This window comes from Pseudoliparis swirei, chromosome 18 (assembly GCF_029220125.1).
Source record: "Pseudoliparis swirei isolate HS2019 ecotype Mariana Trench chromosome 18, NWPU_hadal_v1, whole genome shotgun sequence".
In the NCBI taxonomy this organism is placed as follows: domain Eukaryota; kingdom Metazoa; phylum Chordata; class Actinopteri; order Perciformes; family Liparidae; genus Pseudoliparis; species Pseudoliparis swirei.
Window position 1 is genome coordinate 17,598,437 of NC_079405.1, and position 17,287 is coordinate 17,615,723.

Below are 17,287 nucleotides of genomic sequence, written 5' to 3' on the forward strand. Positions count from 1 at the left end.
TCCTTATTTAGTCCCTCTCCCCTGTCCCAGTCCTCCTGGCACACATTCCTGAATTTCCTTCTGACATTTAGTTATCAAGCTCCTCTTTTATGGAACCAGCTTCCAATTTCAGTCCGGGAGGCAGACACAGTCACCTCGTTTAAGAGTAGACTTAAGACCTTCCTCTTTGACAGAGCTTATAGTTAGGGCTGAATCAGGTTTGCCCTGGTCCAGCCCCTTGATATGCTGCTATAGGCTTATAGCTGCCGGGGGACGTTTAGGATGCACTGAGTACCTATCTCCTCTTTTTTCTCTCCTTAAGGATGAATTTTCATCTCTCAATCACACCTTACTAACTCTGCTTTCTCCCCGGAGTCCTTTTGACTTCACGTCTCATGGGGTCATCGGACCCTATGAGACGGCATAGATCCTATCTGCCTGATGGATCATCGAGGTCTGGGTCGTGGAATTCCTGCTCATGACTACGCCACTGTCCTGTTGAGACTCCGCCCACTGTTGAGACTCCGCCCTCCTCCTCCCCACCGCCATCTGCCTGATGGATCGTGGAGGTCTCCATCGTGGAATATGCCTACTATGAACTATTCATACACTCTGTCATATTCATTGAATGTATTTTAACTCTAAATCTGTCCTTCTGTACACATTACATCTATTGCATCTGTCCATCCTGGAGAGGGATCCTCCTCTGTTGCTCTCCTCCAGGTTTCTTCCCTTTTTTTCCCCCTGAAGGGTTATTTGGGAGTTTTTCCTGGTCCGATGTGAGGTTTTGGGGCAGGGATGTCTATGTGTACAGATTGTAAAGCACTCCGAGACAAATTTGTAATTTGTGAAATTGGGCTAAAGAAATAAACTGAATTGAATTGAATTGAATTATTATGAGGATTTCACTCTTAATAACTGAGTGGACAAACAGGCAGAGGAGGGACAAGCATGTGAGAATAACTCTCAAATAAGTCCACAATGCCTCTTATGAGTGGATATTGTTCATATTGAAGTGAATATTGTGGTTTGCAACACTAGCGTGTCCTTCCAATGTTGGTGCTTTTTTATTTACCTCTCTGTCCTTGTAGCTTTACTTGTTGAACTGTCAAATTTGTCCCAGTGACTTAAACATAACTCTCTATAGTCTCCTGGATTAATATATTCAGTGAACAACAATTTGATATAGTGGAGTAATGGCGTCCTGAGCATTGAATGTCCTCACTCTCCCTCTGTGTGTGATGTAATTCAAGCTTCTCTGTTCTATGTTTTGGTGGCCGGGCCGACCATGTGTACATGTCGAGTCCCTCCCTTCATGTCCCAATGGCGAGTTTATTGCCACTGGCAACATTGGCCAGTAGTTTTTCCGTAATCCCGCTGACAAACAGACAATCCAATCAAGCCGAAAACAAGACCTCCGTAGCGAAGGCAACACGGTCCATCTCTTACGAGGAACAACCTTGTTGCTTCGGATGTTTCTTTATTTTCGATGTATATTTGCTTTCCTTTTGATACTTTGAGTGCTATAAACCAAATGCCACCGACAACATTCTGTTCAGAAACAGAGATAGTATTTATGGTAAAAAATAAATAGCAGGTGTGTTGTGTATTTCAGTGAACATATTTCCATGTAGCTCCTGAACATCAACGTCTATACATTTCATCAATATGTTAACGTTCCCATATTATGTCACTTGTCTCTAGATATGTGTTTGCCCACATAAATCACATTATTACTGTGAATAGATGAAATAGAAACTATCTCAGCCATGGTATTATAGTACCAAAATGAGTCTTCGACATCAACCTAGAAAATAAAAGTGGGTCACAGCGAGTAGGCGCTGGTTTGATCCAGAAGATCTCACCCTCAGATGCGTGTTGAGTGTTAAATTAATGGCCGCTGGCTCCACCTGTCCAGCATGAGCGGCTTGGAACATGAACCCTCTGCGCACCAGCAGCAATGAGATGCAACTATGCTGCATGATGTCGCTGTCTGCTGAAGCTTCCCTCGCCCTCATCAACAGCTGTTGTTAATAATGAACAAATAACAAAGACTCAACTCGGCTTGCCTTTTAGAAGGAGGTCTGCTGTGAAACTCGACACAGAATAACTCACACAACTCAGTACGCAACACCACAGCTTGGGCAGTAGCCTTAGTGTATTGATAATGAATGCTCTATGAATCATTGCATGAGTAAAAAAATACAAATGGAGAGAGATGCTTACATCAAAGACATGTACACTCAGTTGAGTCTTCAGATAAACACAAAAATACATACAATACTGCAGTAGGGTTGTTTTATGCCTCTTTTTTTTACATTCTAGATTCGGCAACATTCCTCTATTACATGTTGATTTCCATCCACTCACAAATATAATCATAGTCATTCAAAGGCCCAGTTTTATAGATCAGAACCTTTCAGAACCTAGTTTTAATCTATTCAACCATACTTTCTATTAGCCACAGTAGGAATAATATTAGTTAAATAAAAACTAAAACACCCTGACTGTCCACCAAAACTGTATAATCCAGGAAAACATCTCGAGAAAAAGAACTCCAACCATCTGTTTTTGTATACATTCAATCAAAATCAAGGCATTTACACATCTAGTATTACACTCGCCTTGATGATGAGCTGCTGCTGGAGTCATAATGCACACGCCATGTACAGTGTTCGTGTCACACACAGTGATACAAACAACATAACATAGAAATCAGTCTTGGATGTCAGAGTTAATCCGTTGCTGGTTATTAAAGAAAAACCAAACCAAGACGCTGTACAGGAAATATCTGAACAGCTACGAGTAACCCTTTGAGTTGTTTACACAGAACCAACTGTACAAATAACAATCTTGAAAACAAAGCACTTTAAAACTTTCAGAATTATAATATCTTTATCAATGCATTTCTATACAGTTATTTTGATTATCTTTAAAGCGGCCTCTGTTTTTCAGCCACTGTAAAGTCTGTATTATTACATTATTTATGCAGTGAACGACCGGCTGTGTTGAACAAAATATGCACTCTGAATTTAAAAGTGACATTTGTTGTAAATAAAGTTAAGAAGAGTGAATGTGTTTAGTGTTGATGTTGTTGGCCTATGATGCTCAGATAAGTTGTTTGAGGCCGAAGGCGAAACTCCCATTCTTAACCGAGTGGAGAATTAAGTTGATTATTGACTGCATGATGAAATATGAATCGTACCAGCTGGTATACAGTGCAATACATTACTATCGAATCCAAACGCAGAGGCATCTAGATGTAATGTCATGTTCTTTTACGTAAAAAGTGTCAGGAAAATGTTTCTTTTTGTTTTGGTTAAATCGTTCCAGCTGACTTAATGTGTTGTTACTTGTGATGTTACCAGTGTGTGTTTTCATCCCAGATACACACACACACACACTCTTTAAAACCTCAGGGAGTGCAACATCTGGCCACATGTTCAACAGTCCTGCAGAAGGAACAGGACAGTATGAGGCCAAAGCGACACACTCTCTCTTTCACAAAAACACACACACTTTACCACACCACATTTCGATTATGACACAGCTCTTCTAGAGGTGCTGTAACTCAAGCTGGCGCCGCTGCTCTTGTGCTGCGAGATCTTGAGTGTTGTGGCAACCGCCAGGCTCGGCGGCATGGCAACAGGGAAGCTGGGTGGGGCAGCTGCTGCAAAACCAACTGTCTTGCCGACAGACAAGGAGGAGGCCGGTTCATTTGGGCATCCGTACTGGAGTAAGATATCGACACACTCCTGGCAGCCAGCACTGCGAGCCAGAACCAGAGCTGTGTGCCCCTGAACATCCCGGTGCCGAACATCACAGCCATACTGAAGTGAAATAAAAAAAGAAGATAAATCAGCAGATTCGATTACGTAATATTCCACATTATAAAGATGTTTCATCATGTGGAATTAATTGCAACTTGAATGGCCCGTCTTAAATTATCCAACAAAGTGTAACTCAGGGAGCTTTAGTGCCTTTCACACTTGTAGATCACCTTGAGCGGTCTGCTGAGTCATCCGTTTTAAAGCTTTTTGTTTTTTATTGAATGAAATTACTTAGAGGTTCGTCAAGGGTAACAATGATTAACTTGCCAGTTTTGTATAGCTCTACATTATATTTTACACTCATAAATAATTTTACACAATGTCAACATTTTATTCCTTCACTGAAACATTACCTGTCTTCCTAAGCAGTGAACTTCTTTGGTGATATAAAGCAGATGATCACCACAAAGGTTTTATTGCTTCCCATATCTGAGAGGGAGGGAAACTCACCCAAACAAGAAGCTGCGTCACCACCACATCGGCCTGCTGACAGGCGGCGTGCAGGGCCGAGCCGGGCAGCCGCAGCGCTAAGAGTGACCTGCAGGAGAGCGCCAGGCTGAGAGGGGCATTAATGTCCTCCTTAGTGCAGTGGGCCAAAAGGAGCAGCAGCTTGGGAAGGTTGTGCTCCATCACTGCCAGAAGAAGACGGCCAGATAGTGTGATGTCTGGGCCCTCGCCAGGAGTGGGAGGGGGCAACGGTGCCACAAACCGTTTCTGCTCATATTTGGCTCTTATCCACAACTCCCGTTCCTCACTGAACAAGCAAAGACAGAAAACAAATATTATGAATATTCAGTTTTAGCTTCTTGTCTTTCCCTGTTCAGGAATGACCATTAATTTATACTGACACATAAAACATAAATAACATATTAATTCCAAGTATGCAGCTCATACCTAAATACTGTAACATATATATACTAAAGCAGTGCTTATGTTCCATCACTAATGTCACATATCATAGCATTATGGCCTTTACCGTGTAGCATGAGGTGCCGGTTTACGGCTGCCCAGCGTGCGAGCCTCCCATATGCTGTTGACCATGTAGTTGCCGATGGCACTGAGAACCAGCGTGAGCTCTCGTGGCAGATCATCGAGGTCTAGCGAGCGCACACGCGACAGGTGGGTCCCCAAGTTCCTATGGATCCCTGAACACTCGATGCATATGAGAGCGCCGAGGTTCAGACTGGCCCAGGTTGGATCTTGGAGAAGAAGGGTACACGCACTCTTTTGAAACAGAACTATGTGGTTGACAGATTTCTTCCATTTTCATTTGCTATGTGACGTTCAAATGTGCCAGTTTTGCCAAGTCCTGTCACAAAAGTGACTGAAGTTGGTTGAAATCCTCTTTGGATACATTTTAAAGCAGAACTGTTTAATCTTTGTCCAACGAGCCAAACATTACAATTCCATAGGATTGCAATGCTGCAGAATTTCTTTCATGTAAACCAGATAGTATTTCTATGTCCATTTTGTTATTTGTCTTGTACAATTGTACAACGTCAGAGCTAACAACAAACAACTGTCTTTGAAAATACAAAATGTTAAATGACAATATATACATGTACTCCAAAGGTAGTGTTCTTTGGAAAGTCCAAAACTAGACACGGATACCATCATGTACAAAGAGGAAAACAGCTCATATTGTGTGTCACTAACTTGGAGCATCACAGTCCACACAGAAGTTGTTTCCCTTTGCGTTGCGGATCGCCTGCAGAACCACTGCTTCGCTCTGGCTGTTCTTGCGGGCCTGAGGAAAAGAGACAGTATAAAAAGTGTCAAATGAGAGAAAAACCAGCAAACTCACCCACTGTGATGTGAGCTCTGATCACTGCTCTCATTATTAATAACAATGATTGTAAGTTCTAGATCTTCAACTGAGAAAGCAGCGGTAGATGGCGGTAATCATTATTAGGAACATTTAAAGCTGTACAATTATTGGTTTTGGTCTCTGAGGAAATAAACATTTTGTAACACACATGATTTAAGTAATTATTCAGAATCATAGCAGCAATTATCATTTTTAGAGATGATTGAACAATTTCCACACTAGTTAGTACTCCCAATTCAAGAACAGATACCAGTGCAGCCCGCTGGTGGACAACAATGTTCGTGTGTCACACACTTCTTGAAAAGGGCCAAGTTTTGGTAACAGCCAATCAAATTAGCTGCCAGCATCCCTTTTAGAAGTAGCAGCAGTCACAGTATCCTAGGCCAGCTTATCCTGGGAGAAAATTGTTTTTATCCAGGGGTCCCAGGGTGCAAATGAACAGCACAACAAATTATTATACGTCCATCCAAATGTACTTCCAAGTGCAGATTATATCACTTTTCATGAAGTATAATACATGTTTAGAACAGCTGAGCCCTACTATTGTGTGGGCCTCTGGCAAGAAAAGCCTAAAGAATTGTTATGTAGACGTGCAATAAAAGCTGATCTGAGCAGATGGAAAGACACTATTTCATGCTAAATGGAAACCAGTACTGCCCTTCAGCACCTGATCTGCATATATACGACCTCAAGTGTTTGACGCTGCCTCCTTGCTGCAAGCAGGAACATTTGAGGCCATAAAATACTAGACTAATAAAAAGGTACCACAATGGCATTGCAGCTGCATCAGCACATCTACATGAAACATGAGACTGTTCAAATATATATTGAACAAATATAAATAAAATTATTGCTTTTGTTCTTGCCTTATTTTTGCTGCTCTCACACAGCTGCAGGCTGGCCAGGATCTGGCTCTCAATAGCTTGGACCCAGGAGTCCCTCTCCTCCACACTCTGGGCTTCAAAGTGCCACGTCTGGCCGGTGCTCGACACGATGAGGAAGTCAAAGTTATCCTCATCTGACACACAAATGTAAATACTTCAATAATATTCTGTTAACATTATGAGCAAAAAATAGAGTTCTAGTTTGCACGCATCAGTTGCAGTTAAGCATCCATGTCTGACCACAACTAAGAAAGTTAGTGAACTGTTGAAATACTAAAATACAGAATTATAATATCTTTATGAATGCATTTCTATTGCACTTGATAGGATATAATGTCCCTCCCTAATGTGACAGAAGAGCAAAAGCAGACAGACCGACATATGTAGAAAGTCAGAGTTAGAAAGATGACAGATCAACATTACCTGTCTTGCTTACGTTTCTTAAGCTACCAAAGCTTTTAAGTTTCCACATTTTGCGCTTTGCTGCACAAGAAGATAGAAAAAGACCGAAAAGTCAACAAGAGTATGAGAGGAAATAAAACATGTTACATGTTGAAAATACTGTATTTATCAAATATAGTCTACGGTTCTCAATTATTATCATCACTTTTGGCATGTGGATTCTTAAATATTTAACACATTGATATGGACATCGATCAGCGTATGGTCTTATATATTGTTTGGGACATGCAAAATGCTGAGTATAAAAAATCACATCAGGGGTTTATGGGGTTTACCATCTGCCTGTCCAATGTTTGCATCTCCTTTCTGGTTCATGCTCTTCTTTCTGCGATGCTTCTTCCTGTCCGTCAACGGGGATGAGGAACCTATGTCTTTAGTGGACGATGAGCTGGACACACCTTCGACTGCAGAGTCTGGCACCCAGATCACACAAAAACATACCAAATGAAATTCATCATGCATGTTTTTCAAGCTGAATATATTTGCGCAGATGAAGGTCCTTAACTGACCAACACTTTGAGCGTGGTTGGAGAGTGTAGAAGGACATCGCTGCACGCCTCGGTTGCCCCTCAGAAACAGTGCCCCACCCAGCCCTTCCATTTCCTCCACTTGCAGGAGGCTGCTGGCGCTTACAGGGACTAAAGAGATGACAGCAAGCATGCACTTAATTATAAAATAATTCATGCAAACATCAAAAATAATGCAGAGCTACTGAAAAAAACAAAGCATTACTGATTCCTTTCTGAGCTGCAGAGAAAATAAAAGATACAGAGACCGACTGAAGAAGTTTTGAAGTCATGACATGATGCTCTTTCATCCTTGCAATATTTAGCATTCTCTTTGGTTTGACCCCTATTCACAAAGGAAGTCTTACAAAGTAAGGAACAGAGGATTCTTAATTGCACCATACCTGCTCATTACTCTTCAGGGTCATTAGACTCTACATTTCCCCGAACTCACATGCACCAAAACTCCACAAAGAAAAGGAGCAGGATGGAGGGTCAAGCGAGGGCACATTGGCATAAGCAATTCGATTGTATTTTTCTTTATACATGTATGCTTATGCACAGATTTAGATTTGTATTCTTTTTTTGAGGCCCCTAAAGAATATATAAAGAATGCGTTAAATCTTTGACCTGGGTTGACACCCTCAGGTCCCGGCGCGTCTTTAACGCGCCCGTTGAGCCCGACTGGAAGGCAGCAGGCAGGTACGGCACGAGGTGGTCGTTTTCCTGGTACCTTCACCGCCACTCGCAGCAAGTCCATCTCCTTGCCGGGTGCATTCAGCATGTAGTCCTGCCAAGCCAAACATCAGCCATTACACACTAACCACTAGCCATCAGTGATGCTGTTAAGCAGCATAACGCTGCAACACACTGACTCACATTGACACTGGAGTGATAGGACAGTATGCCATCATTGGACAGTGTGACATACTTCTTCTTCCACTCTTTGTTGAGCGAGTGCCCGCTGCGCTTTAGCAAGATGCCCTGATGTAGGTGACAAAGCAGAAGATTGAGAAATTATCGCAAATGTCTCCATCCTTATCTTGCACATTTTGGCAGCATGGTGATTGCCGGCTGACAAAAACAAACACTATCCTATTGATAAGGCCAAATAGAGAGGTGAGAGGACCTCATCCCTCCACATGGTGAAATTGCTTTCACACATTTGATTTGAAGTGACTGCTGGTGTCATTTATTACATCACATTTATTTCTATATCAAGAGGATATCAGTGTCCCACCTGTTTGGTTGGAATGGAGCGTCCACTTCCCAGATCTCCCTTACAGTCTGCACTCCTTCTGTTTGAGTCACTACCTCTCCGACCCTGGACAAAGTACAAGAGAAACAATAACTGCATCAGAGGCCTGAATTGGTTGAAGAAAATAATTGAGATCTCATGAATTATGGAGGGTTCCCTTATGAATGGCTCCGCTCGTCATTTCAAAATCAGAAAAGGTTGAAATGAGAGTTTCTACTGACTTCAAAGGCTGGATTTTAAATGAAAGCGACTTCTTTAGAAATATTTTGAGCTGCACTAATCAATATTTTTATCGTCATAATATTCTAAATGTAATGTCGGATAATTCCCACCAAGTTTTAAAGCAATAGACTGATCAACAACTGAGTAACTAATACAAATGCAATTATATGATGGGTGAGAAATAAATTTTTCTCCAGCCACCTTTTCTCAGTTGAAAATGTGAATTCTTGAGTTGACAAAAAAAAAAAGCCTGAACGCTCTGGCAAGTTAACAAAGTTAATTCACCACAAATCTGGAGGTGCGTCTCCGGGTGGCACTGCGGACGGACCCAGGCGTGGCACTGTCCTGCTTTTCCCCTCTCACTGTTTTGCCGATTTCTTTGTGACTGATCACAGGAGTTGAGGGAAGGGATGAAGAGTAATCGCTGCTCTGACCACCGTTACTGGCCTAAAGAGAGGAAATAACCAGAGCAGGAGGGGTTTGGGGCCAAGAAATAATAGTTGAGCAGAAAAAGGAGATCATTTAGTTTGTTACAACAACATGCTGACTGCAAGACTAAAATATGCAAACACTTAAATAGAAAAAGCATGTATAAATTGAACAATTTTTAGACAGTTCGTAACAGATGTTATGTATACGTGTTACCTGTCCTGGAAAGACACCCGACACTGGGGTGGAGCCTCCAGAGTGACTGGGAGAGTTTGGGAGAGATTTACAGGAAGCCAGAAGAGCAGCTTGCTTCTTGGCTGCCATGATCTTCTGAGCAGCTGTTGAACAACAAGTCTTAGCATTCGCTCGAAAGAAGGACACAAAAACAAGTTAATGGGCACATTCTGCAGCACCCCCTCGATGCTATTATCTTTACACACACCGTCAGTGAAGACTCGGTTCACATTGAGGCCGTACGTTGCACAGGTTTCATAATATGTGCAGCGCCGCACATCTGAGCAGAGCTGCCTGGCCCTGGTATCATCTATTACTCTGGGGTTGGTGCTGCTAATCTTATCTAAAAAACAAATCACAAATGTAAGTTCAGCTCTGCAAACATTGAATAAAAGAACATATTGTGTGTGAGTGTCTTACCCTGAGTACCAACTACTATGAAAGGTATCTCAGAAACGGGCCGGTGGGCGGCCAGCTGGTGGTAGATGCTGTAAACTTCCTGGAAGCTGGCCTCATTTTCCAAACTGAAGACCAAGATAACGGCATCCAACCAAGTTGCAAGCTGAAGAGAAGAGAGGAGCAGAAGAAAAGCACTCAAAATACACATGAGCAGGATGATAATAAGGACTCGATTACATTAGATGTAATTAGTTGTCCACATGAACCAAGTTCAAACCCACTTGAGCACCCGGGAGTTCTGTCTCCTCTCTGATTATCAACAGGTGGCTCTGTCCATCAACGAGGACGTCCTTAATGTATTGGCGCCCTGCAGATACATGGAAGGAATACAAATTTTGACATGGCTATAGCTTTTCGGCTTTCAACAAGAAAAGCACATGCATAACTAATCACATTATTATCATGACGTGGATAATCTAAATCAAATGCATGAATGTTCCATTCCATTATCCAAACCGCTTATTTGACTTAGGGTCGTGGGGGCGCTGGAGCAGATCCCAGCTGATATTGGGCAAAGGCGGGGTGGGGTTCACCCTGGACAGGTCGCCAGTTTATCACAGGGCACATGTATAGACGGACAATCATGCACGCTCACATTCACACCTACTGGCAATTTTACATCCTCCAATTAACCTAAGCGGCCGTCTTTGGACTGGAGAAGGAAGCCGGAGAACCCGGAGGGACCCCACGCGGCCACAGGGAGAACATGCAAACTCCACACAGAAGGACCGCCCTGGATTGGGGGTCGAGTCCGGGCCTTTGTTGCTGTGAGGTGGCAGAGCTAGCCACTGTATCATGTAATCAAGCTCTATTGTTATTTGTGAACTGATACTGTCTGAGAAAAACACAGATAATGGTTGTAGATGAGGACATGTGAAACCAACCCTCAGCATTCTCCAGCTGAAGGTAACTTCCTGTCAAGTGTCTGTGGACCAGAGCAGACTTCCCACTGCACAGACCTCCCAAAACACCCTGGAGAGCACAAACACATAGAGAGAGAGAGATAATATATTAATTTAGAATTAAATCTCACTCACAATGTTTGTAAAAGTAATGTCCAGATGCTTACCAGGTGAAGCTCCTGGACAGTTTGGTTCAGGGTCCATTCATGACTGCTGGTGCATGCAGCTGGAGGAAGAAAATCACGTTATAAAAAGAGGAGAGGATTCATTACTACAAAGTAAAACATGTATTGGTCGCAAGACACAGGGTATTGTTACATCCATACTGAACTATCAGCGTTCTCATCCGATTGTGAGCAAGACAAATAACCAGTTTTAAATTGTGAAACCACTTAAAGAAGTCTATCAGGGGTCTGCCATGTTGCAAACGTAAAATTAAGATGGTTAGCCTCCATTAAGAACAAAATAACATTCTTATTAACACGTTGTATGTTGTTAGCATCTAATCTAGTCACCAACACATCCATGAGTCGCCTGAAATTTATTGAAATGTGTAAAGCCTCACAAAGATGAGCATATCTCCAGTCACTGGTTACAAAAAGATCTAAGGGCTCACCTGGCTGCCTCTTGCTATCTTTTTGAGCTAAACAAGACCGAGTTTTCTTTTTTTTCTTTTTGAAGTTTTGAAGTTTGATGATCCATTACAAACAAGCAAAAAACATTAAAAATTAAAATATGTAAAAATGAAGTGTAAATGTTGGAAATTCATATCTCAGAGGTAAAACGGCACAGAAATATGGTTTGGATGTTGCCGTAACTGGAGATGTTTTAATTGTGTGTCTTTCTCCCATGAGATCGTATGTGATTCACACAATAACTCCTTTAAAGGAGTTATTGCTGATTGCTGGCCAGGTTTGGTCGGACTGCATGTGCACGCTGAGGGGAGTCAGAGTGTCCAGCCTCCCCAGTGGGCGCAGAGAGGCTGCAGCTCCCACAGTCACAGTGTGAGCACCAAGACAATCCAATCAAGTGTACACATGTGCAAGTCTAAATGAGTTAGGGAGCATGCCAGATATTTAAGGTGTACCCGAGCATTGTTAAACATGCCACTTTACGTCTTTTGTTTTGGTTACCCTGCAGAGCCCCTCCTAAAAAGCCATGTATTCTATTATTCAGCTTTGAACATGTATTAATCTTTAATTAGAGATAATCCATCATCCTGTTCCCAGAGCAGTTTGACCCATTTTCATACATTTTTCAACTGAAATAAGACAGAGTATGCCACGAAGTGCTCTGTGGTGACAACCGATTCATAAAGAAGTGTGATGAATAACTGATTTGCAGCAGAGAAGTCAAATAAGCTGAAATAAAAATGGTGTATTTTTAATAGGAGTTTTTACTTGAGTGTTCATTATTATTGTCAATTATTGAGTCAGCCAGCGTCTTAATGTTATTGCAGCACGTTGTTACATTTGATCAGAATTTATAGAGCATTCCATTAAAAAAAAAGAGGGAACTGTACTAAAAAAAGTGAAGTTATTGCACTGGTGATTTTTAATTAAAAGAAGAAGAAGTCTCGGAAGCTGAATCTGTTATTTTTTTTACTGAAGGATCAATATTGTGATTTTGCTTACTTATTGTGCAACTTTATTTTGTATCAGATACAAATGAAATGTCTCTTTTAGAAATGATGGAAGATAACTGCTGTCAAGTGATTCATCTATTTACAGAGCATAATATCCAGGTTGCCGCACACGTCAGCATCTCCGGAGATAGAAGATCTCATTCCTCTGTCGGTTCATGACAGTCTTTGATTCGCGTCAGAAGATTATTTAACATAATCCTTTTTCAGACAACGCTATTAAAAACCAAATCTATCAGCTAAACCATAAAAAGTGTTGCGTGTTAGATCCCTTTGAAAACTCAATGCACCTCATTTAATCATATTTTTACTTTTACATTAAGATGATGTTTAAAGACTGAGTGTTAATATCATAAACCAACGTGATGATGAATAGTCCAGAGATTATAGCCTAATATATACACTTCATCAACTCACTGTGATCATAATGGTCCACCAGCTGTGCAGGTTTATTGTGTAGCAGTGGTTTTAGGACAGATAAATCTACTGGTGTCAAGAAAGAAAATCATGCACGCACATGCTCGCAGATATGTGTCTGAACAGTGAAAGATGAATGACTGCCAGTGTTGACACATCTAAACACACACACTCTGGATAAGCTGCTTACAGATGTAAATCAATGCAGAGACCATCATCATCTGACCCACGGATACTGTTTAAACACACACACACACACACACTCTGAAGCCATTGGGTCATGCTGAGCTCGGCGTAGCCACGCCGTTGGCCGTTTGTCCTCTCTGGGAACACAGAGTCTAACTTTAAACCACAGAGACTCTACCTCATCCCCTATCTTTGGGCAACCCCCCTGCCCACACAACCCTCCTACATCAACAGCGTCACGCCACAGACCAAATAGCATCTCTCACGGCTTGCAGTTGCCATGGAAACTCCATTTTCCAGAAGCCTCCAGCCAGGGTCTCCATACAATAAATGGTCTCTCATGGATACGGCGACGTGTGTGAGAGGCATAAAGACACGATGTCCCCCTGTGTAAGTATGATGATAATAATATTAAACTATGTGCCTCGACAATCACCAATATTTCCTTGATTAAAATATATCATTAAAATACTAACGTAACATGCTTAAATTACAGGTTCAACAAGATATGATGTTGACTGTGCCACTTGTAAACACATCGACGAATGAATAGGCTCCATTTGAAGGCTGATTAACTCCACGCACAGAACAGGAAGGAGCAGGTTCCCGCTGCCCTGACTCCTTCGATGAACACAGCTCTGTGTATGCCCAACCTTAATTATTCATGTCCCACTTACTCCTGACAAATTATTCAGAGCGTAGTCCGATACCACACTCTATGTCAAAGATAATTTACTTTAGAATATATATCAATAAAGATTCAAGATTGATGAAGTTGCATCATTTCCTTTATTTCAAGTGTTTTCGTAGTTTTTGACAATATTGAACTAATTTGAGTTTCAGGGTTTTGGGAATTCCCCAAAACATTGTGCAAATAAGTTTAAGGGCAGAAAACCGTATAACTTATGTGGATACAGCGTTTTAACCTTTTTCACAAAACAAATATACAGTGAAGCTGATAAAGAACAATCCGTTCTAATTGAGTTTATTTTATTCTGCAAAAGTTAAAAAAATAAAGTTAAAAATCCAATGTCTTTCTTGAGGAATGTTACTTTATTGATTCTTGTTGTTCTGAGTTTGTACTTATGGTTTAATGCACTTATTGTAAGTTGCTTTGGATAAAAGCATCAGCTAAATGACATGTCATGTAATGTGTAGCTAGTTTTAGTGTAGTTGTATGTTTGTCATATATTCTTTTTGTTATATTTAAATATTGTATGGACCTCGGAGGCCTAAATGATTTTTAGAAACTGATTCAGCTTTAGTCATGGAAGATAATTAACTTAACATTGAGATAAAATGTTTTTTAAATCTTGTGATCTTAAGAGGGCTGCAACAATGATTCTCATTATCACTTAATCTGGCCATTTGGGAAATTGTTCGTCTATTAAATGTCAGAAAATAGTTGGAGAATGCCTCAATTCCTAAAAACCAATGATGGAATTTTGCAACTGTGTATAATAAACAGCAACTATACCCAAATAAATGAAATGTTTAATTAAATGAATGAAGATCATTGGTGAAATTGAGTGGGAGCACATATGTTCGGTTTCGGTTCACACAACTGCAGAGAGGGCAATAAATGACAATAAATACATATTCACATAAATGGTCTTGGTAGTGGGTTAATTTGAGTCCAAATGAGAAATTATGGGGGAAGTTAAACAACAGATGTGAGCGAGATGATTGCCACCTGTTGTTCTGTTGCTAAATGTGACCAACTGCCCTCTCTGTTATGGTTTATTATTCATTGTATTTTGATTGGTATGTGCTGCTTCGTGGGTCCTAAGAAGAAACTTATGATATTATGTGAACAGAAATGTTGTATAAAATATCAAGCCTTACCTTCCTCCTCACTCGAGCCCCTTTCCACTGCAGGGTAGAGCGGAGGTGTGGTGCTGACGCTGGCGGGCACTGCTGTGCTTTTAGTGAAAATGCCACTAATGAACTTGAGCATCTTTCTGTCACGGGGAGGAGCGCGCTGGATTGTTCCTCCCTGGCCTTCCTTGCCCTTCTTCAGGTCCTCAGAGAGGGAATTTAGGTCGCTGTTGTCCAGGGTACGATTTGTACCTTTTCTTTGAGACCTGTACACGTCAATGGCAGGAGGTGCAGGCAAGGAAACAGAGACAGTCTTAAATCTCTCCCCCTGAGGGCTGTCCATGGCCATTATGCCTGAAAACCCTCCGCTGATGGGAGCTCCGGGGCGAATGAGCGTGCCCCTGCCGTCGCTGTCGGCCCATGACGCCCTGTAAGGCCCCAGAGTTGTAGCTGCCATTGAGGGGGACTGGTCCCCGAAGCGGTTATCCCTTCGATCCAAAGTCCTAGCAGAGTGATACAGGCCTGTATTGGCCTCTCTGAGTTCCCTCCAGCATGCAGAGTTGCCTCCTGCATGTGACCTCATCAGGACTTCCGGACGCTGGCTGACCTGCGGTGGGATGGAAAAAGGGAGGCTGCAACGTGATCGAATGTTCAGGTCTGCTCCATTTTCGCCTTTTAGGAACAGCATGGGAGGCTCTCGGTAGAGCTCCGTCTTGGGGCGCATGGCCTCCGAGCGAGGCCCCTCTCTGCGTACAGCGCCCTCAGAGGGTCCTCCATACACTTTGACCATTTGCCTTGCAGGGGGATGCACAAAAGAAGTGTCTTTGCTTTGACCAACTGATACAATGTCTTTTTGGTGTCCATGATTTTCTCTCCTCTCAGGCTTTCCCCAGTTTTCAATGGGGCTGCCATACTTGCAATACTGCACCTGTTCCACTTCTTCTCCCACCAGTGTGTTTTCGATTTCACCCACTTGTATACATACAGGTTCTTCATCCTTTTCAGGGGCATTGCTCACCTCCTCCTCCTCCTCCTCCTTCTTAGGGCTCCCTTCCCCCTCTGGAAGAGCCTCTCTCTGGTTCTCTGCTACATCCTCTGGCACAGCCTCAACCTTCACCAGAGTGAGGGAAATGAGGTAGGTGGTGCGTCTCTGTGGGTTGCCTGCCTTGCTCATTGGGACAGCAGACTTCAGCAAAGTGGCACCTGCTCTCTGACCAAGCCAGGCCTGCACACCTCGGTCATGGCAACCAGAACAGGACTGTAGCAGAGGAGGAAAAAAATCTAAGATCAAACACAGACTCTATATTCACAAACGTTGTCTATATGATTATGTCTCATATCAGGCCTGTGTACTTGACAGGAATCCAAGTTTCCTTTGGAAAACCTTCAATAAAGGAATTAAGAAGCAGTGCAAATAAGAGCACATTTCCAGAATATATTTAAAAAGCTGACCCAGTGGTGAAACAAGTCTAGACTGTTTTTTTAATGCCTCCATTATTCCTCTTCAATGCACACCGATACGACTGGTCTCCACCACGTATTCATTCATAATCCTCAAATCTGACATGTAGACACCATGATAGCTAGGAGACATTTCTTTTCACTGTGTTGATGTCTCAGCCTCAGATTTCAGACTGGAATTATGCAACAGTCAATACATTTAGTTGCTACGTTTCTTGACTAGGGACTCAAATTAAACGCCACCTTACCAGAGTGCGTCTTGTCTTTTGTTCATATCATGCCTTCGTTTTCCCGGAGAATATCCATTGCACAGCTTCTTGTACGTTTGATTTGATGAAGAACGTATCTCACCAGATTACCATTCACATCAAACGGCACATCAAACGACGCTGACAAAAAAGAGCCCCAAATGATCAGTCCAAGAAAAAAAGCACAAAATACAGGTGAAAGGGAACAGGGTGCAAAAACGGCAAAATGGAAATCATTCACTTGTCACGAAGCGTCTGGCAGCTGGAGCCTCCATTCGACAATGTCATGCATAAAATTATGTAAGCACGGTGTGAGGGTTACTGGGAGATGCTGAAAAACATCTGTTGTTATGTCTCCAAAATATAAAAAAAAGAGAGAAGAAGCAGCCAGATTAACGCATCCCAAGCAATGCTTCCTTGTGCCTGTATCCCTCCTCTGGAGAGCAGCTACTCTCGGTCACCGCATCCTCTCCTCCAAGTGCCTCATCCAATTAGCAAGTCAATAAAATGTGTCTGTGAGGC

At 42.1% G+C, this 17,287-nt stretch overlaps 1 protein-coding gene across 1 annotated transcript; it reads right to left on the minus strand.

The window, feature by feature from the left end:
* Positions 1-2,107: 2,107 nt before the first annotated feature.
* Positions 2,108-16,807, minus strand: LOC130207967 (arf-GAP with GTPase, ANK repeat and PH domain-containing protein 1-like). Its single transcript, XM_056436777.1, has 20 exons — positions 16,766-16,807; positions 15,084-16,314; positions 11,161-11,219; positions 10,976-11,063; positions 10,313-10,398; positions 10,053-10,194; positions 9,841-9,975; positions 9,615-9,736; positions 9,255-9,416; positions 8,730-8,813; positions 8,369-8,473; positions 8,120-8,279; positions 7,493-7,621; positions 7,259-7,396; positions 6,945-7,004; positions 6,504-6,655; positions 5,466-5,556; positions 4,786-5,008; positions 4,260-4,563; positions 2,108-3,809 (listed from the first exon to the last, which is right to left on the minus strand). The coding sequence occupies exons 2-20, from the start codon at positions 16,228-16,230 to the stop codon at positions 3,519-3,521; spliced, it is 3,678 nt and encodes a 1,225-aa protein (XP_056292752.1). The 5' UTR covers positions 16,231-16,314; positions 16,766-16,807; the 3' UTR covers positions 2,108-3,518.
* Positions 16,808-17,287: the final 480 nt, after the last annotated feature.